Genomic DNA, 13574 nt, shown 5'->3' with positions numbered 1-13574 from the left:
AGTTGTGGGGTAGTTTATAAAATGGCTTGATTAAGATGTATGGCTGCAGGCCCATACTGCACAAAAGCACACCTCCTCAGCAAGAATTTAGGAAGGCAGTTTGTCTGAAGCAAAATGGTATGATTGCAGGGTCAGCATAGTAGCAGTTTTAAATAGATAAAAAGAGGCAACTTAATGAGGACAACCTCAGTTAGATTCATCTTCGACAATGTACTATGTGAAGGGCTAGAAAGAAATGAAGATTAAAACACTATTAAATCTGGAGGGGGAAATGTGTTAAGGAACAATTTTCTTCTTGCGGTTGTTGCATATACCATTTAGAAACCCCTTTAGAAAAAAGTGATTGTCAATAAGGGCAGACAGAATTGTGATTTGTGTTTTTAAAATTATTTAGAGCTGCAGTTTTCCTGTGCTTTGTTTTGGATGTATTTGGTAAAGAGGCAGCTGTGACGGCTGCACCTGCATGGTTTCACGTATGATTATTGCTGTGTAAGAAGCCAAAAAGGCAACAGCGGAACTTTCCAATGCTTGGGACTTGGTTTGGTGTTTTAAACTCTTGTTGCACCTGGAGCTGCATCCCCAATATGAGTTTGGAGCTGAATGCTTCGCCTGATGTTATGACATGTTTGGGTTGCAATTGGAGAAAGGCTTTGATTTCAGTGCCACCTGCTTTTTCCTATTTAACAGGTAGCTGCTGTCACCTTCTCTGGGCAGGATTTAACTCCTCAGAGCAGCTATTTAAATGTTGATAAGAAGTGAATTTTTCTGTAGGTGTTGGAAGTACTGAAAAATACTTGAACGTTTCTAAATGTTACTGCTGTCTGTTTGAATCAATACCAGATTTCCTAAACGTTTTAGAGAACTTCTTTCATTAAAAGCATATGAAAACTTCAGAAAAACAATTAAAAATATGCATGGTTATGTAAATTTATACTGACAGTCTAAGCCCTTTTTCTTAAAGCAAAAACATATGTGGAAAACTTAGCTCTAGGTCATTTTATGAAGTGAAGAAGCTGTCTCTGCTAAAACTGAAAATATGGAGGCTCTGGACTCCTTACTGAAATGTTTTTATATTGCATTTCTTTTCCACTAAGTAAAGTTTTCATCTCCACGGGTGAATGCAGCATGCAGTCATTTGTGTGCAAGGGGATTTGCATGCAGTTGTGTGTGTGACAGTGGCAGAGCAGTGGGTAAATGCTGTACCTCCTAGTGGTTTGACAGCTTCAGCTTCACAACAACCCTGTGTGGTTACACCTCCTTCAGGCAGGGGGTTATTACATGACACATTTTCTTCTTTTAAGAGCATTTTTTTCTCTGTGCTATATAGGGGAGGAAGGTGGTGGTTATACCCTATATTTATTTGTCAAATGTTACCTTTTAGTGATAAGGAGGTCTCAAAATTTTTCCTGAATTAAGGCCTAACCATGCAGCTTCACTTGGGCAAGAATGCAAAACATGACACAACAGTCTGCAGGAATGCTCTCCACTCGTGTTCCAGGTTAGGACAACATAAACATTCTTTAATTAGTTGCATTTAAACTGTTTCTGTTTGGGGATGCCTTTGAACAAGTAGTTCAGAGTAGGTAGTTATTGGTTCATCTTGGAAGCTGAGTTTGTTACTTTGCTCAGTAGCTTTATGGAGGAGAGCTTTTCAATATTTTCTGTCCTCTGCTTAGAATACACAGTTAAATATTGGTTTCCCAGTCACTAATGCTAATATCCACCATAGGCGTTTTCCCTTTCTTTGTTAGCAATTTATCACTTTTTAATTTTCTTTTGCCTAGCAGAGGTGAAAAGGTTGTTAGAAACAGTTGTTTCCCTCCAATTGTTGTGGAGGCTTGTGGTTAGGCTAACAAATCAACATCTTCTATATCGGCACAACACAAGACAATACCTGATAAGATTACACAATGTGTTAACGTCTTTAAACTAGTGATCTAACGTTTATAGTTCCTGGATGTTTGCGTGTGGTTAGAATTTAAGCTTATGCTGTAGCAGACCCTTGGTGCTTCCCCCAGTTGTCAGAGGCCTTGAGACTGGGACATCAAAGGCAGGCGGGAGCGCAACTGCCTTGACTCTCATCTGTTGTGAAAGGGCAGGAGTGCATCTCGCATCCTCCGAACCATTAGTTACATAGATTTGACACCTGCAAGAGGTCTTTGCATGCAGAAATTAAGGAAAGAATTGCGTGTAATCTGAGGTGTAGTTCCTCACTCTTATGAAGACTATGCAGTCTTGCAGTGTTTTACAGGTATTTATTAAATGCTTAAGTAACAAGCACAATAGAGTAGAAGCTTCTGGAAAATAGGAAGCGTCCATATAAGTCAGATGAAACCCTGCTGTATAAACCAGTGAGAGCAACCGAGTGTCAAGTAAACTGTAATACTGAGCTAAGTATTATTTGACTGCTACATTGTCTTTGTGTTGTAATTTATTTGGTGTCTGAACGCGAGTGAGACTTTCAGTACTGCGATAGTTTGGTAAATTGGGAGGAAATGGATATTTAATTTAATTTTCATAATGAGGTCAAACCAAGACAGAAAACTGAAGTGCAAATGGATGTGTTGTAGATGGGATATCAATAACTGATAATAGGCTATTTTAAGTATGCTTTCACTTAAAATGTCTAATGAAAAATCTACAATTTTATGAAGCAACTGTTGTAAGGCATTTGTAAGAATGCAAAAATCTGTGTCGCCTGCTTATTATTGAAGCCGTTTAGCACATTAGATGTCATTCCAGATTACTAGTTGCATTTCAGTTGAACTGGAAACAAATACAGATCAGTAATAATGTAATGCTGTGTACCTTAAGGTTAAATGTCTGACAAGACAACTAGCGCTAATGGACTGTGACATTTTTCAAGCCATAGGTCTGACATTGCTTGCTGTGTCAGAGCGAAACGTTTACAATGATCTAACTCCATATTACAGTATATTAAGACATAATTCTTTTGTCTTGCATGTGCTGCAGTTCTTCTGACTGCATCTAAATTCCACAGCAGCAGCTGGCCCACGTGTAAAAGCAGCATTTTCCAGGCTCCAAAGAGCTCTGTGCTCCTGAGCAAGCAGAATTGCTTATTTTTAATTCACGGAATTAGAAACCGGAGTGGATTTTTTTTGAGATGAAGTGTCCCCAGCTCCTTTTGTACCATGGCCAATACTGCTGTAAGTGGTATTTGGTTCAGTCCTGGGTGTCCCGTAAGGCTTCTGTTCAGTGTGTTGCAACTTTAAAACATGTGCTGCAGATTAAACTTCGTGAATGCAAACCCATGTAGTGCTACTGGTAGGAATGGCTTAGTATAAGGAAGGATGATAAACCCAGATCAAAAACTTTATGCCAAAGGTATCTGCTAAATTTACAATACTGTACCAGATTAGCTCTTGGAATATTTTTAAATATGGAAGATTTAAAACAGTATTTTGCATTAATGGAACTTGAATGACTAGGCTGATAAATGATAAGTACACCTGGATAGCTTCTAATTACGTTTAAATAATATACTGTATTAAGAACTCATTAAAGAAATAGGTAAGAATTAGCTATTAGGGGTGATTTAATGAGAGATTGTTTCAGTGTCCTCATCTCATAAGGGCTCTTTCTACATATAGGGCTTTGTTTCAAATATTAAGATGCTTCCTCTGGCTTCTGTTTATCTATTTTTCCTTCTCTTATTTTCATTAAGTGCTTATAGTTCTGATTAAATTATTATGAAAATTTGTATTCTGTCCTCTATTAAACAACTTGTATTGCACCAATGCTTTTTTGCAGTTTTATATTTTGTGACACTCCCTTCCAGTGGCTAAGACAGGAATTGGAAAAAATATTGGTTTTGGTAATGTAATTTTCACCGAAGTGGTATTTGGGTTTTTTTTTAATAGGTTGGATTTTTTCCATGTTCAGTCTTGTACTATTCCTCTTGTAGCATGGTTGTGTATGTATCAGTGATGCAAAACTTCATCTCAAAAACGGACAATACAGTGATAGCTGATGCTGGAGAGTATATGAAAATAAGTGTAGCAGTGGTATAATGCTTTATACATTCCAAGAAAATCCTAAGAGACTATGAACCCATCACCAGACAGATTTAAAATGTAAATGCTGTCCTGCTTTATCATCAAGTGAATGACGATTAAGTGTATAGTCATGGCAAAATGTATCTTCAATAAGGTTATTTTTTTACTTAAAGCAACACTTATAAATCCTTCAGGGGAAAGAAAAAAAAGATTAATTTCCAGAGAGGAGCGGGACGAACGGGGAAACACGATGCTGCTGCCGGCAGCGGGCCTTTCAGAAGCGATGGTCGCTGCCGCCCGCCCCGTTACGCATGTGGCTGCCGGGACGGCCCCGGCCGCCCAGCCCCGCTGTTCCGTGCGTCTCCACTCAGCCGAACCCGGTTCCTCCGCGCTCGGTTGCCCCAGCGGCCCGCGCTAGCTGGCCCAGGGCGAGTTGCGTGGCCGTTCCCCCGCGGGCCGAGGCCGCCCGGCACCTGCCGCCTCCCCGGAGCCAGACCCGCTCACAGGCGCTGCGGCGGAGAGACGCCGCGGGGCGGCGGCGGGGGCGGTGCCGCCGAGCCGGGCTCGCCCCGTGACCGGCCGCCCATCGGCTCGGCAGGGGCGGGGAGGGACCGAGCGGTGTAAACAAGGGGGGCCGGGGCTGGCCTGATGTCAGCGGGTCACATGGAGCCTCATATGGGCCGGGGGATGGCGGGGCGGCGCGGCTCTCCGCTGGCAGGCGGCGGCGGCTGCTGCTGCTGAGGCGGCGGCGGCAGCGGCGGTGGTGGTGGTTCACGCCGAGGGCCCGGCCCGCCTCCCCTGCCCGCCTCCTTGCCCGCCGCGCTCCGCTCCCCGCCGCTTCGCCCCTGACAAATGATGTGTTTTGTGCTCGCCGCGATGAAAGGTAGGCGCAGCCTACGGGAGCCACCGTGCCGTGCCGCGGGGAAGCGGGGAGGCCGGCCCGGGAGCGATCGGGCCGGCTGGAGTTACGGTGCTCCGTGGCCTCTCTCCTGCGAGCGCTGGTGCCGCCGCTCCGCGTCCCGCCGGTGCGGGGCGGCCTGCGGGAGCCCGAGCCGGGGAGCGGCGCTGCCGGTGCGGGGACCCGGCTGGCGGCCTCTGGAGCAGGGGCAGGTTTTGAGGAGCTCTCGCAGGGGCGGAGGGGCTCGGTCCTGCCCGGCGCTGCCGCCGTATTGCGGTGCAGTCGGCCGTGGGAGCCCCGCGGAGCCGTAACCCCGCTGCACTTTACACGGCCGCTTACCAGTTAGAGGGTGAGAGATAGCTTATCTGCCAGCGCGGCTTTTCGAAGGGAAAGGTTGTGATTAGACGTGGTTGGAGTTGCATAAAGCGCAGACGAGCTGTCAGGTCTCTCTGCACACCCTTGCAGAAAAGACGTACTGTAAAATCTGTCTCTAGCAAAGGGGAAAAGAACGTGCAGCATCCTGTAGGTAGCCGATGGGGCTCAATGCCATCCTCAGAGGTAGCTGCTCGCTTTTAAAAGGCTTTGAAACAAGGGGAAAAACTAGAGCTACTTAGAGATATATATTTTTTTTAATCTAAAGTTTTTTCTGCTTGCTTAGCCAAGTCCTTAATGAGGAGCGATATCTGAGTGAGGAGAGTCAAATGAAGTTTTTGATGAGAAATCAAAACTTTAGAGATATGTCTTCAGTCTGTCATGTTTCTTCATAAAATAAGGTCAACAGCAGAACTTTGCATTGCAGCATTTTTAAATTCATAGTAGTTTAAAAAAAAACTCTAAACACACTGTTTTATTTAAATAGGATATTCTTTAATAGTAATCTTAAGAATGCTACTGCTGATACTTGAATTTAATGCCCCCACAAAATACTCAATCTGTACCATTTAAAATATTTGAGTGAATTTTGTAGTTAAATTTTCCTAAAAAAAAGAGAAAAACTTGAAAAAGAAGAATTAATCCTTCTACAGCCAGTAACTGTTTGTTGTCTTTTTTCCCCCCACTTCGCAAGAGCAGTAGGTAATATGCATCAGTAGCACCATAGTGTTTGAGGCTCGGTAATTTTCAATTACTAGGCTTCCTTTCCTTCTTGGAGAGAAGCTTATGTGAATAAAAAGAAAAGCACTATATTCATTAATGATTAGCCATGCTGAATGTATTTGGCAAGAAAATGTAATTAGGTTGGTTCAAATGTTTGCATCTGTAACAAGAGGAAATGCATTTTTTAAAGTGTGAACTATATGGATGTTTTAGCAGTCCCTTAAAATTCCATGTATTGTGCTGAGACAGTTTTTCAGTGTATCCCTTAGCCTGTTAGAATCATGAGATCAAATAAATATTTTTTTTAAAGTACAAAATTTTAACAAATTGGAGGGTATAATTGCTTTGTGTTCCTCTGGAAAGAGACTTCAAGTTGCGTTGTGAAAGAGTAGGCAGATGATTTGCACTAACACAACTTTGAAATACGTTTTTCACTCTCTTGGAAGTTTCATTTAAACCAGTTTCCACACTGATGTAAAATCTTGGAGCCCAGGTTTTGGGTTTTAAAGTCTAATTCCTAATGGTTGTATGACACAAATACTTAGGTCTTTGTACTTTTTACAGAATACTTCTGTACTACCTTTCATCCATGTTTTGCAGTACTTAATTTTCTAGTGCATTAGAAAACTTCCTTGTTTTCTTACCCTTTTTCTGTTTTGCTGGACAGGGTTCAGCTGGTGGAAATGTGGTGTTGTTTGCCTTAATGTGACCTCTGATTGCTGTGAAATAGTAGATCCACAATCCAATATTGTGATTTGAGAGAAGTGGACCAGTAGCACGGGGAATGTGATTTTATATCAGATCAAAGACACAAGGGAAAAATGTAAAATGTGTAAGTGAACTGAATGTTTTATTGATTCTTGGTGCTGTAGTGGTATATTTTGGGGCTTCTGATCAGGAGAATATGGGATTATACCGATTTCCTTTTATTGTTTTTTTTAATGAAAAAGAAGAGTGTAAATTCCTTTCCTATTGATGTTTAAGTGCCCCACATTGATACCACGTGAAATTAAATTGTAAGTTGTATTTTTCATGCAACATAATATTCTTGAAAACATGCTTTCTTTACTTTTGAAAAATGCTTGGACTTTCAGAGTGTATGCAGGTTTGAATGAGTAAGGATTTTGCCCGGCTGTCTGCATATCCATAGCTGGAAATAGACTTGTCCAGTGAAGTGGCTGGACTTGTCCTTAAAACAGGCTGCACGATAAGAAATGTAACTTTCAGGTTTCAGGCAGAGAGGAAAGAGGGGTTTTTCCTATTTCTGAGAAAATACAGAGTGGTGAAACGTCGAAGTTCATAATGAGTAAGTGTTTTGTAGATTGATGACCCTTTAAAAAATATTTATCAGCTGTTGCAAGTCTTTGTAGAGGATTCAGGAAGCCTTGTGTTTTTAGTGTATAATATATGCAGGTCAGTTCACTGGCTGATAGCTTTAAGGGAGTGTGCAACTTTATGTACTTACCAGTAAAAGTTTGCAAAGAAATCAAATAATTTTGCCAGTATCTTAATTGGTGGAGATGCTATTTCTGCGAGAGTCTTCACTGGCAGAAGCTTCAAGGTTGACTTCAAGGAGAACAGGACTAAGGGCCATGAATTGGTGAGCAAATACTCTGCGCTCGAATAGAAACGTGGGTTCAGTTGTTACGCCAATACGTAACTGGAGGTGAGACAGAGGGAGCTAGATTCAAAAGTGTAGTATTTTACTGGGTTTTGGTACCTACTTTGTAGAGAGACAGGCGTGAATCAGGCCTGGTGTTGGTAAGAGCTGAAGTACTTGTCTTGTATCATCATCAGGCCTGGACAGAAGGGTTCAGTTTACTGATGAGTTGATTCAGTGTGAAAGTGAACCTGGCAATGGTTTTACTGTCTTTCACGTGGGCATTTGTAAACAGAGATTCATGGGCAAGTAAATGTCTGTTTTCTGAGCTCTTTCTACTGGCTGTATTTACTGTCAAGGTAGAATTTGAACCACTAATCCTGACTTTTGTTTTGCAGACATCAACAAAGTTGCGTTTGTGCAGGTTAGACCACATGAGTAGAATCAATAGTTACTTTGTTGGAAGGAAACTTGTTTCACTTTGGGGATCTGTGCTTGAATAGTTGGAAGTCTGGTTAGTCTTTGGACTGACATTGTCTCCGAATGAAAACTCAATCATTTAAAAGTACCTATTTAAGGAAATAGGTTATGTTGGTTTCCTTATCAGTGCATGTGGTTTTTGGATCTCACTGTATTTTTCTGACCACCCGACGTGCAGCTGAGCAGCTCAGCAGGATTTCCCTTGTGCCCGCCGGGAGCACGCCCGTCTTGCAGCCACCTGCAGGCTCCGGGCTGGGCAGAGCTGGGTGGCTCTGAGGCTGTCTGTCCGGCCGTCTGTCCCGGGATTTATGCAGTACTGCTTACTGTGAGTGAGCTTTTCTGAGTCCGTCAAGCCTGACCTTCTGACGTGTTTTTTTGTCATGTATCTTGGCACCAACCTACCAGCGCGTTGGTAATTACTCTGTGTTTTTCACCAGTAAACAACTGCCTATGGAAAAATATCTTGTCATAGGTTTTGAAAAAAGTTACTTCATAAACTGAAGTATGTTTAAATTTGCCTTTACTGTGGCACTATTGAAAGTTAAATCTAATTTAGCAAATGCCTTGGTACAGAACTTCTGTTGACTAAATATTAACAGAATCTGGCCTTTGGAATTGCTAGCTGAGAGGCTGTTTTCTTGCTGCTTTAATTTCGTAGGACTGATCTGAATGACTTACTTGTGCCTAAGATGTTCACAGGATAAGATTGGTTTGAGGTTTATTGCTGAAATGTGCTTTTCAAGGCCTTTGAAACACTCTCAAGATTTGTAAGTAGAAGAAGAGGAAATCTGTCTTTATGTCTCAGTCTGTGGTAATCAAAGGCGGTTGCACACTCTGTACAAGTCTCACTTGGGGACGCTCCTTTCAAGTGTGGAGAATCTGTACGTCCTGTTTAAGTCAGCGAAAACTGTGGGTGCTGAACATCTCACTAGATCAAACTCTTTAAACTTTCGTACAGCTTTTTGCTAGCTAAAATGATGACCCTGTTCCAACTGGCTGGCAATGCAATCTTAAAAATATTTCTTCTAGGATGATTCTGTATAATTGGGGCAAAACTGAAGTGGTGTTTGGATACCACACAAGGACTTCCGTATCCTTAAACAAAATAAAAAATCCCCGAGGGGCTGAGGCTGTGGAGGTGGGTGGTCAGGCGTCGCTGCTGTTTGGGGTGTGGGCTCTGCACAAATATGAAATATCATGTTCTGTCTAGTGAGCTGATGTGAGTGGTGGGGGGTGGTGGCGGCTGGTTCAGCATGTGTGATGCAGGGTGATGGTCTGAGCTCGGCACGGGGAGCTGAGTGTTTGCACTGGCATTTGTTAGTTCAGGGAGTAGTGTCTGGGGACCTTGGTCAAGAACTGAGTTCTCTTTTTATCGAGTGCTTCCCCAAGATGTATGAAAAAATCTGATTTCTTTACTCATTTACTATTATAGAGAGCCTTGCATGTTTGGGGTTATTTTTAGGATGATGTAGCGCTCAATTTTAACCTTAAGCAGTTTTAAATCTTTCTTGCTTCTCTTGCCTGCAACGCAATATAGAAATGATCACTATCATGTACTAATTACTGGCACGGCTGTTAGTATTTCATCTTCACTACACAGCAGATTTTTAATCTGCTGTATTTGTTTATTGACTATAGGTACTAAATCAAAACTGTCAAATCTTTGTGTCTTTCCTGAGTAGATGCTTTGTCTGACTTTGCAATTCTCTATCCAGTGTTAGAGGAAATTGACATGCAGTGTGTTCATGACTTTTTTTCTTTGCATTCCCATGAGATAAGTTTTAGTAGTATGCAAAATAACTGTGTATGACAAGAATTAGTTATAACAGCCACACTTGATACATTTCAGAATGTTACGGGGTTTTTTATTTGCAATGAGAGAAAAAATTACATGTCCAGCTTCCTTATATTTATCTGTGAGCTGTACTTTGTAATTACAGCTGATAAATCCTGAGATCAAGCAAATAGTAGTTCTCTCCTTTTGTGATTTGTCTTTTCCTTGAGGACTGATATCCAAGGGATGTGCACATAACTAATGGTCCAGAAAGAGTCTCCTAAGCCTCTTGTTCCCTTTTGAAGTTTTTTGTTTGATTTGGGTTTTTTTGGCAACAAACATTAACAGAGGAGGAGAAGATTTTGTCCTTCAAGAATAGCTATGTTATGATAAAAAGGTGTCTCTATACAGTACAGACCTTTCTGCTTCTTGGATGAAAAAGAACCCCCACAAACCAAAAGGTTGAAGCAGAAAGCCTTGTTAGGGGGTCTGATGAACTTCCTTATGCTTCAAAATATTTTAAAGGGAGCTTTGCCTGTGGTTAACAAAGTCTTCAGTTTGCCTAGTTTTTTTCACTTTTCTTGCTAGAGGCATTTAGGCTAAGACGTTCTGCAAAAACAGGTTGGCAAGCTTGCTGCAGTTTCAGGCTGCTTCCCAGTTGCCTGTAGCTTGTGTTGAGCACGCCAGGGAGTGACTCGGGGCAGCGGTGACTCACGGGCTGTTGCTGTTCTCCTCTCCGGAGAGGGGTTCACGGCAGGAGGGAGCTCGCTGACAGACTTGGGCAAGTCCGTGTGCCCTGCGGTACCAGTGCTCTGCACTGAGGTTGGCTGCTTGCACAGAGTCCCACACAGATCCCTGTTTTTGTGGAAAAATGTCATTAAATTAGCGTTTACTTCCTTTTTTTCTTCTTGACGTCGAGGAAGCCTTCATGCTGACTGGAGCAAACAGATATCCAGGAAGATCAGAGTCCAGTGTTGTGAATGGTAGGGCATCTCTTGCACCCTACCACCATCAAACCAAGCCTGTTTATTTGCTGCTGTTCCTGAATGCAGCTGCGTGCAGTTCATCTTAGTGTGAACTTGCACAGCTCAGCAGCGCTCACTGCTGCCGCCCTTCCTATAGAGCCTGGCTCCACCATGCTTAAGCAGTTGACTTCAGTAAGGTCACGATATCAGGGTATGTTTTGTTTTGTTTCCTATGTGGTGAAGAGTGATGCAGGACCCAGAGCTTGTGGCTCCTCTGTTTGTGTGATTCCAGCCTGTGGGCCTTTTGTCATGCGACATGCATAGCCATCTAGGCTAAAATCAATGTCGAGAGAAGTATAATCATCCTAGTTTTCATTTTAAGAGCATTTATCTTAAAGCTTAATTAAAGCTACTTGGATGTAAATAAGTCTCACCTCTTCACTTCTGAATAATGCAAATAGAAAAATCAGCATACTTATAGGGTATCAGCCATGTAATTATTGTGTAATGTTTGTGTTCTTTGAAATATGGTACTATTTATTGTCATTGAATCCTAGGACAGGGCGCTTCATAAAACCAACTGCATGACTCTTTATTTATGCACTTTACAAGAAGTTGATCATTCTGAAAGGTAGAGGGAGTAGAAAAGTGACATTAAATCTTTACATAGACACATGCACTGTGACAGAGGGTTGATCAGAGTGTTCCTTCAAACTGAGGTGACCACAAACTGGAGTTTTGTCAGGTTGACAGAGTACAGTGGGGCACGTTCCTGTGTGCCAGGATTGCCTTACACTGGCAGTTGGTGGTGCTCATCAGAGGTGCTTGGGTGCGCTTGGGCCTCCTGCCACCTCTGCTCACACCTGGTATGCTGAGAATGCTTTCTGCACTGTCAAAATAAGGAGAAGGTCCTCTCACCATTTGCACATACAGACTTATGCAATGTGCTGTTCCTTTAGTATTTCTGAAGTCCTGAAGACTTTTTTGTTCTTGCTCTTATTTTGTAAACTGCGTGAAAGAGAAACCCAGGGAGGGATGCAGGGTGGCCATGGCTTCTGCTCCCAGCTTTCGCAGATACTAGGAACTGATATATTTGGTTCTGCTGGTGCATTGACCTCTCTACCCCAGAGGCAAAGGGGGAGGCATCTGTGGTATTGAGGTTTTCTATACACCAAATTACACAAGTGAGGCAGAGTGGTGTTTTGAACAGCTTTAGTTAAATAATCTTAAAAGTCTGGGTGGCATGCATGTGAAATGTGGTTGAAAGCCATGTTTGTTTCAGCTGACTTTTATTTTGGACAGAATTGTCTTAGTTTAAAATAGGAATTTCAGAATGGATGAATCATAACAGTAGGAACAGGATTGTATGTAGGGCCTTGGGTTTTCAGTCTCCCCTGCAGTTTGAAAGGGGATAGGGCTCTGCTCAGACGTGTGTTTGTGGTACTTCATTTCCACCACTTTATCCAAAACACCAGGAAAGTCACAATTGGCTCAGCAGTTTTCTCTCTTCCTTCAAGGGACAATTTACACTAGTACGATTTACACAATCCAATCAGAAATCAAGTTCTTGTTGTGTGTGGCACTTAATTCACACCTCTTATGAATGCTGACGGTTCTGTTTTCCAGGGATCTTAGGAGTTGGTGCTGTGCCGTGGCTTAAGTGTACCTAAAACTTATATGAGCTGATGGTGAGCTGACTTAATTCTGAGGAGAGAAGCGTTCTCTTGTCCAGCCTCCTCTGCTGGGCCCTGTGCCTGGTGGGACATGACTGGAAGTGTCATTTACCTTCTCACTCCAAAAGGAGGATAAAATCTCTCTAAGCCTCTGGTGCTCATTGCCTGCAGCCCTTAGTCTAGGTAAAGTGTAGAAAGCTGGTGAAAAGTGATCCCTGGTAATCAGAATATCTGGAGTTTCCTTTCTGTACACAGGCATTTGCATGCTGTAATTCTGACTTACATTTGAATGGTATAAATTGCTCTACTAGTTGACAGGAGCAGCAGTAGCTGCTGTCTCCAGTATCAACTGTAATGTTAGTCATAATGGGTGCGTTTTTTCCATTCAGCTGAATTAATTAGCTCATCTTTGTATTTGGTTTGGCAGAGTAGTTATTGTGAGAAAACACTCATTTTCTAGTAAATTTACAGTGATTACTTGGAGCTCAATTTGGGAATTAATAAACCCATCTCCTGTACTGCAGAAGACTGCTTGTGGATTGCCACTGTTTTTTCTCTTCCTTGGACTAGCTCCTTCTAGTTTACTATAGAAATGTTTGCATGCTGGGTGTTATATCACTAACCAGTTTCGGAGAATAGAAAAGTAAGTGAAACTACTCTTTGGCCTCGTACATCAGGCTGGAGCACTCCAGGGTTTTGGTGGTGGCTTTTTAACTGTCGCTGCAGCGTCACCTCTGCCACGCAGAGAGGGGCAGATTGTTAGTGATGGTCTGGAGTAGCTGAACTTATGCTCAGTGTTGTTTTCCTTCAAAGTGGCACTCCCTGCGATTGTTAGATTGACAGAGGTGTATTGTTTAAAGCTTTGGGTAGAGTTTTTCTTGTACTGTGGGCGTGTTATTGGATTAAAAGAAGTATTTGCTTAAAATCTGAGTACATAAAGATGTTTATAACTGCTGGATAGATTCTTGTATCAACAGATAATAAAAAAAACCAGACAGGTTAATTAAAGAGCCAGAGATGTTTCATTTGAGAAACCTCATATACATAGGCGCCTTCTAAACGGCTGAGGAAGA

At 42.3% G+C, this 13574-nt stretch overlaps 1 protein-coding gene across 5 annotated transcripts in view; it reads left to right on the top strand.

The window, feature by feature from the left end:
* Positions 1–13574, top strand: part of RORA (RAR related orphan receptor A) — a 397620-nt gene that overhangs the window by 320504 nt on the left and 63542 nt on the right. The window contains exon 1 of one of the 5 annotated variants that reach the window (XM_065075853.1): positions 4621–4899. Coding sequence (XP_064931925.1) covers positions 4869–4899 — 31 coding nt within the window. The 5' untranslated portion in view covers positions 4621–4868. 5 annotated transcript variants of the gene reach the window in all.

This window comes from Columba livia, chromosome 11, assembly GCF_036013475.1.
Source record: "Columba livia isolate bColLiv1 breed racing homer chromosome 11, bColLiv1.pat.W.v2, whole genome shotgun sequence".
In the NCBI taxonomy this organism is placed as follows: Eukaryota; Metazoa; Chordata; class Aves; order Columbiformes; family Columbidae; genus Columba; species Columba livia.
This window is presented reverse-complemented; position numbering and strand designations above follow the sequence as displayed.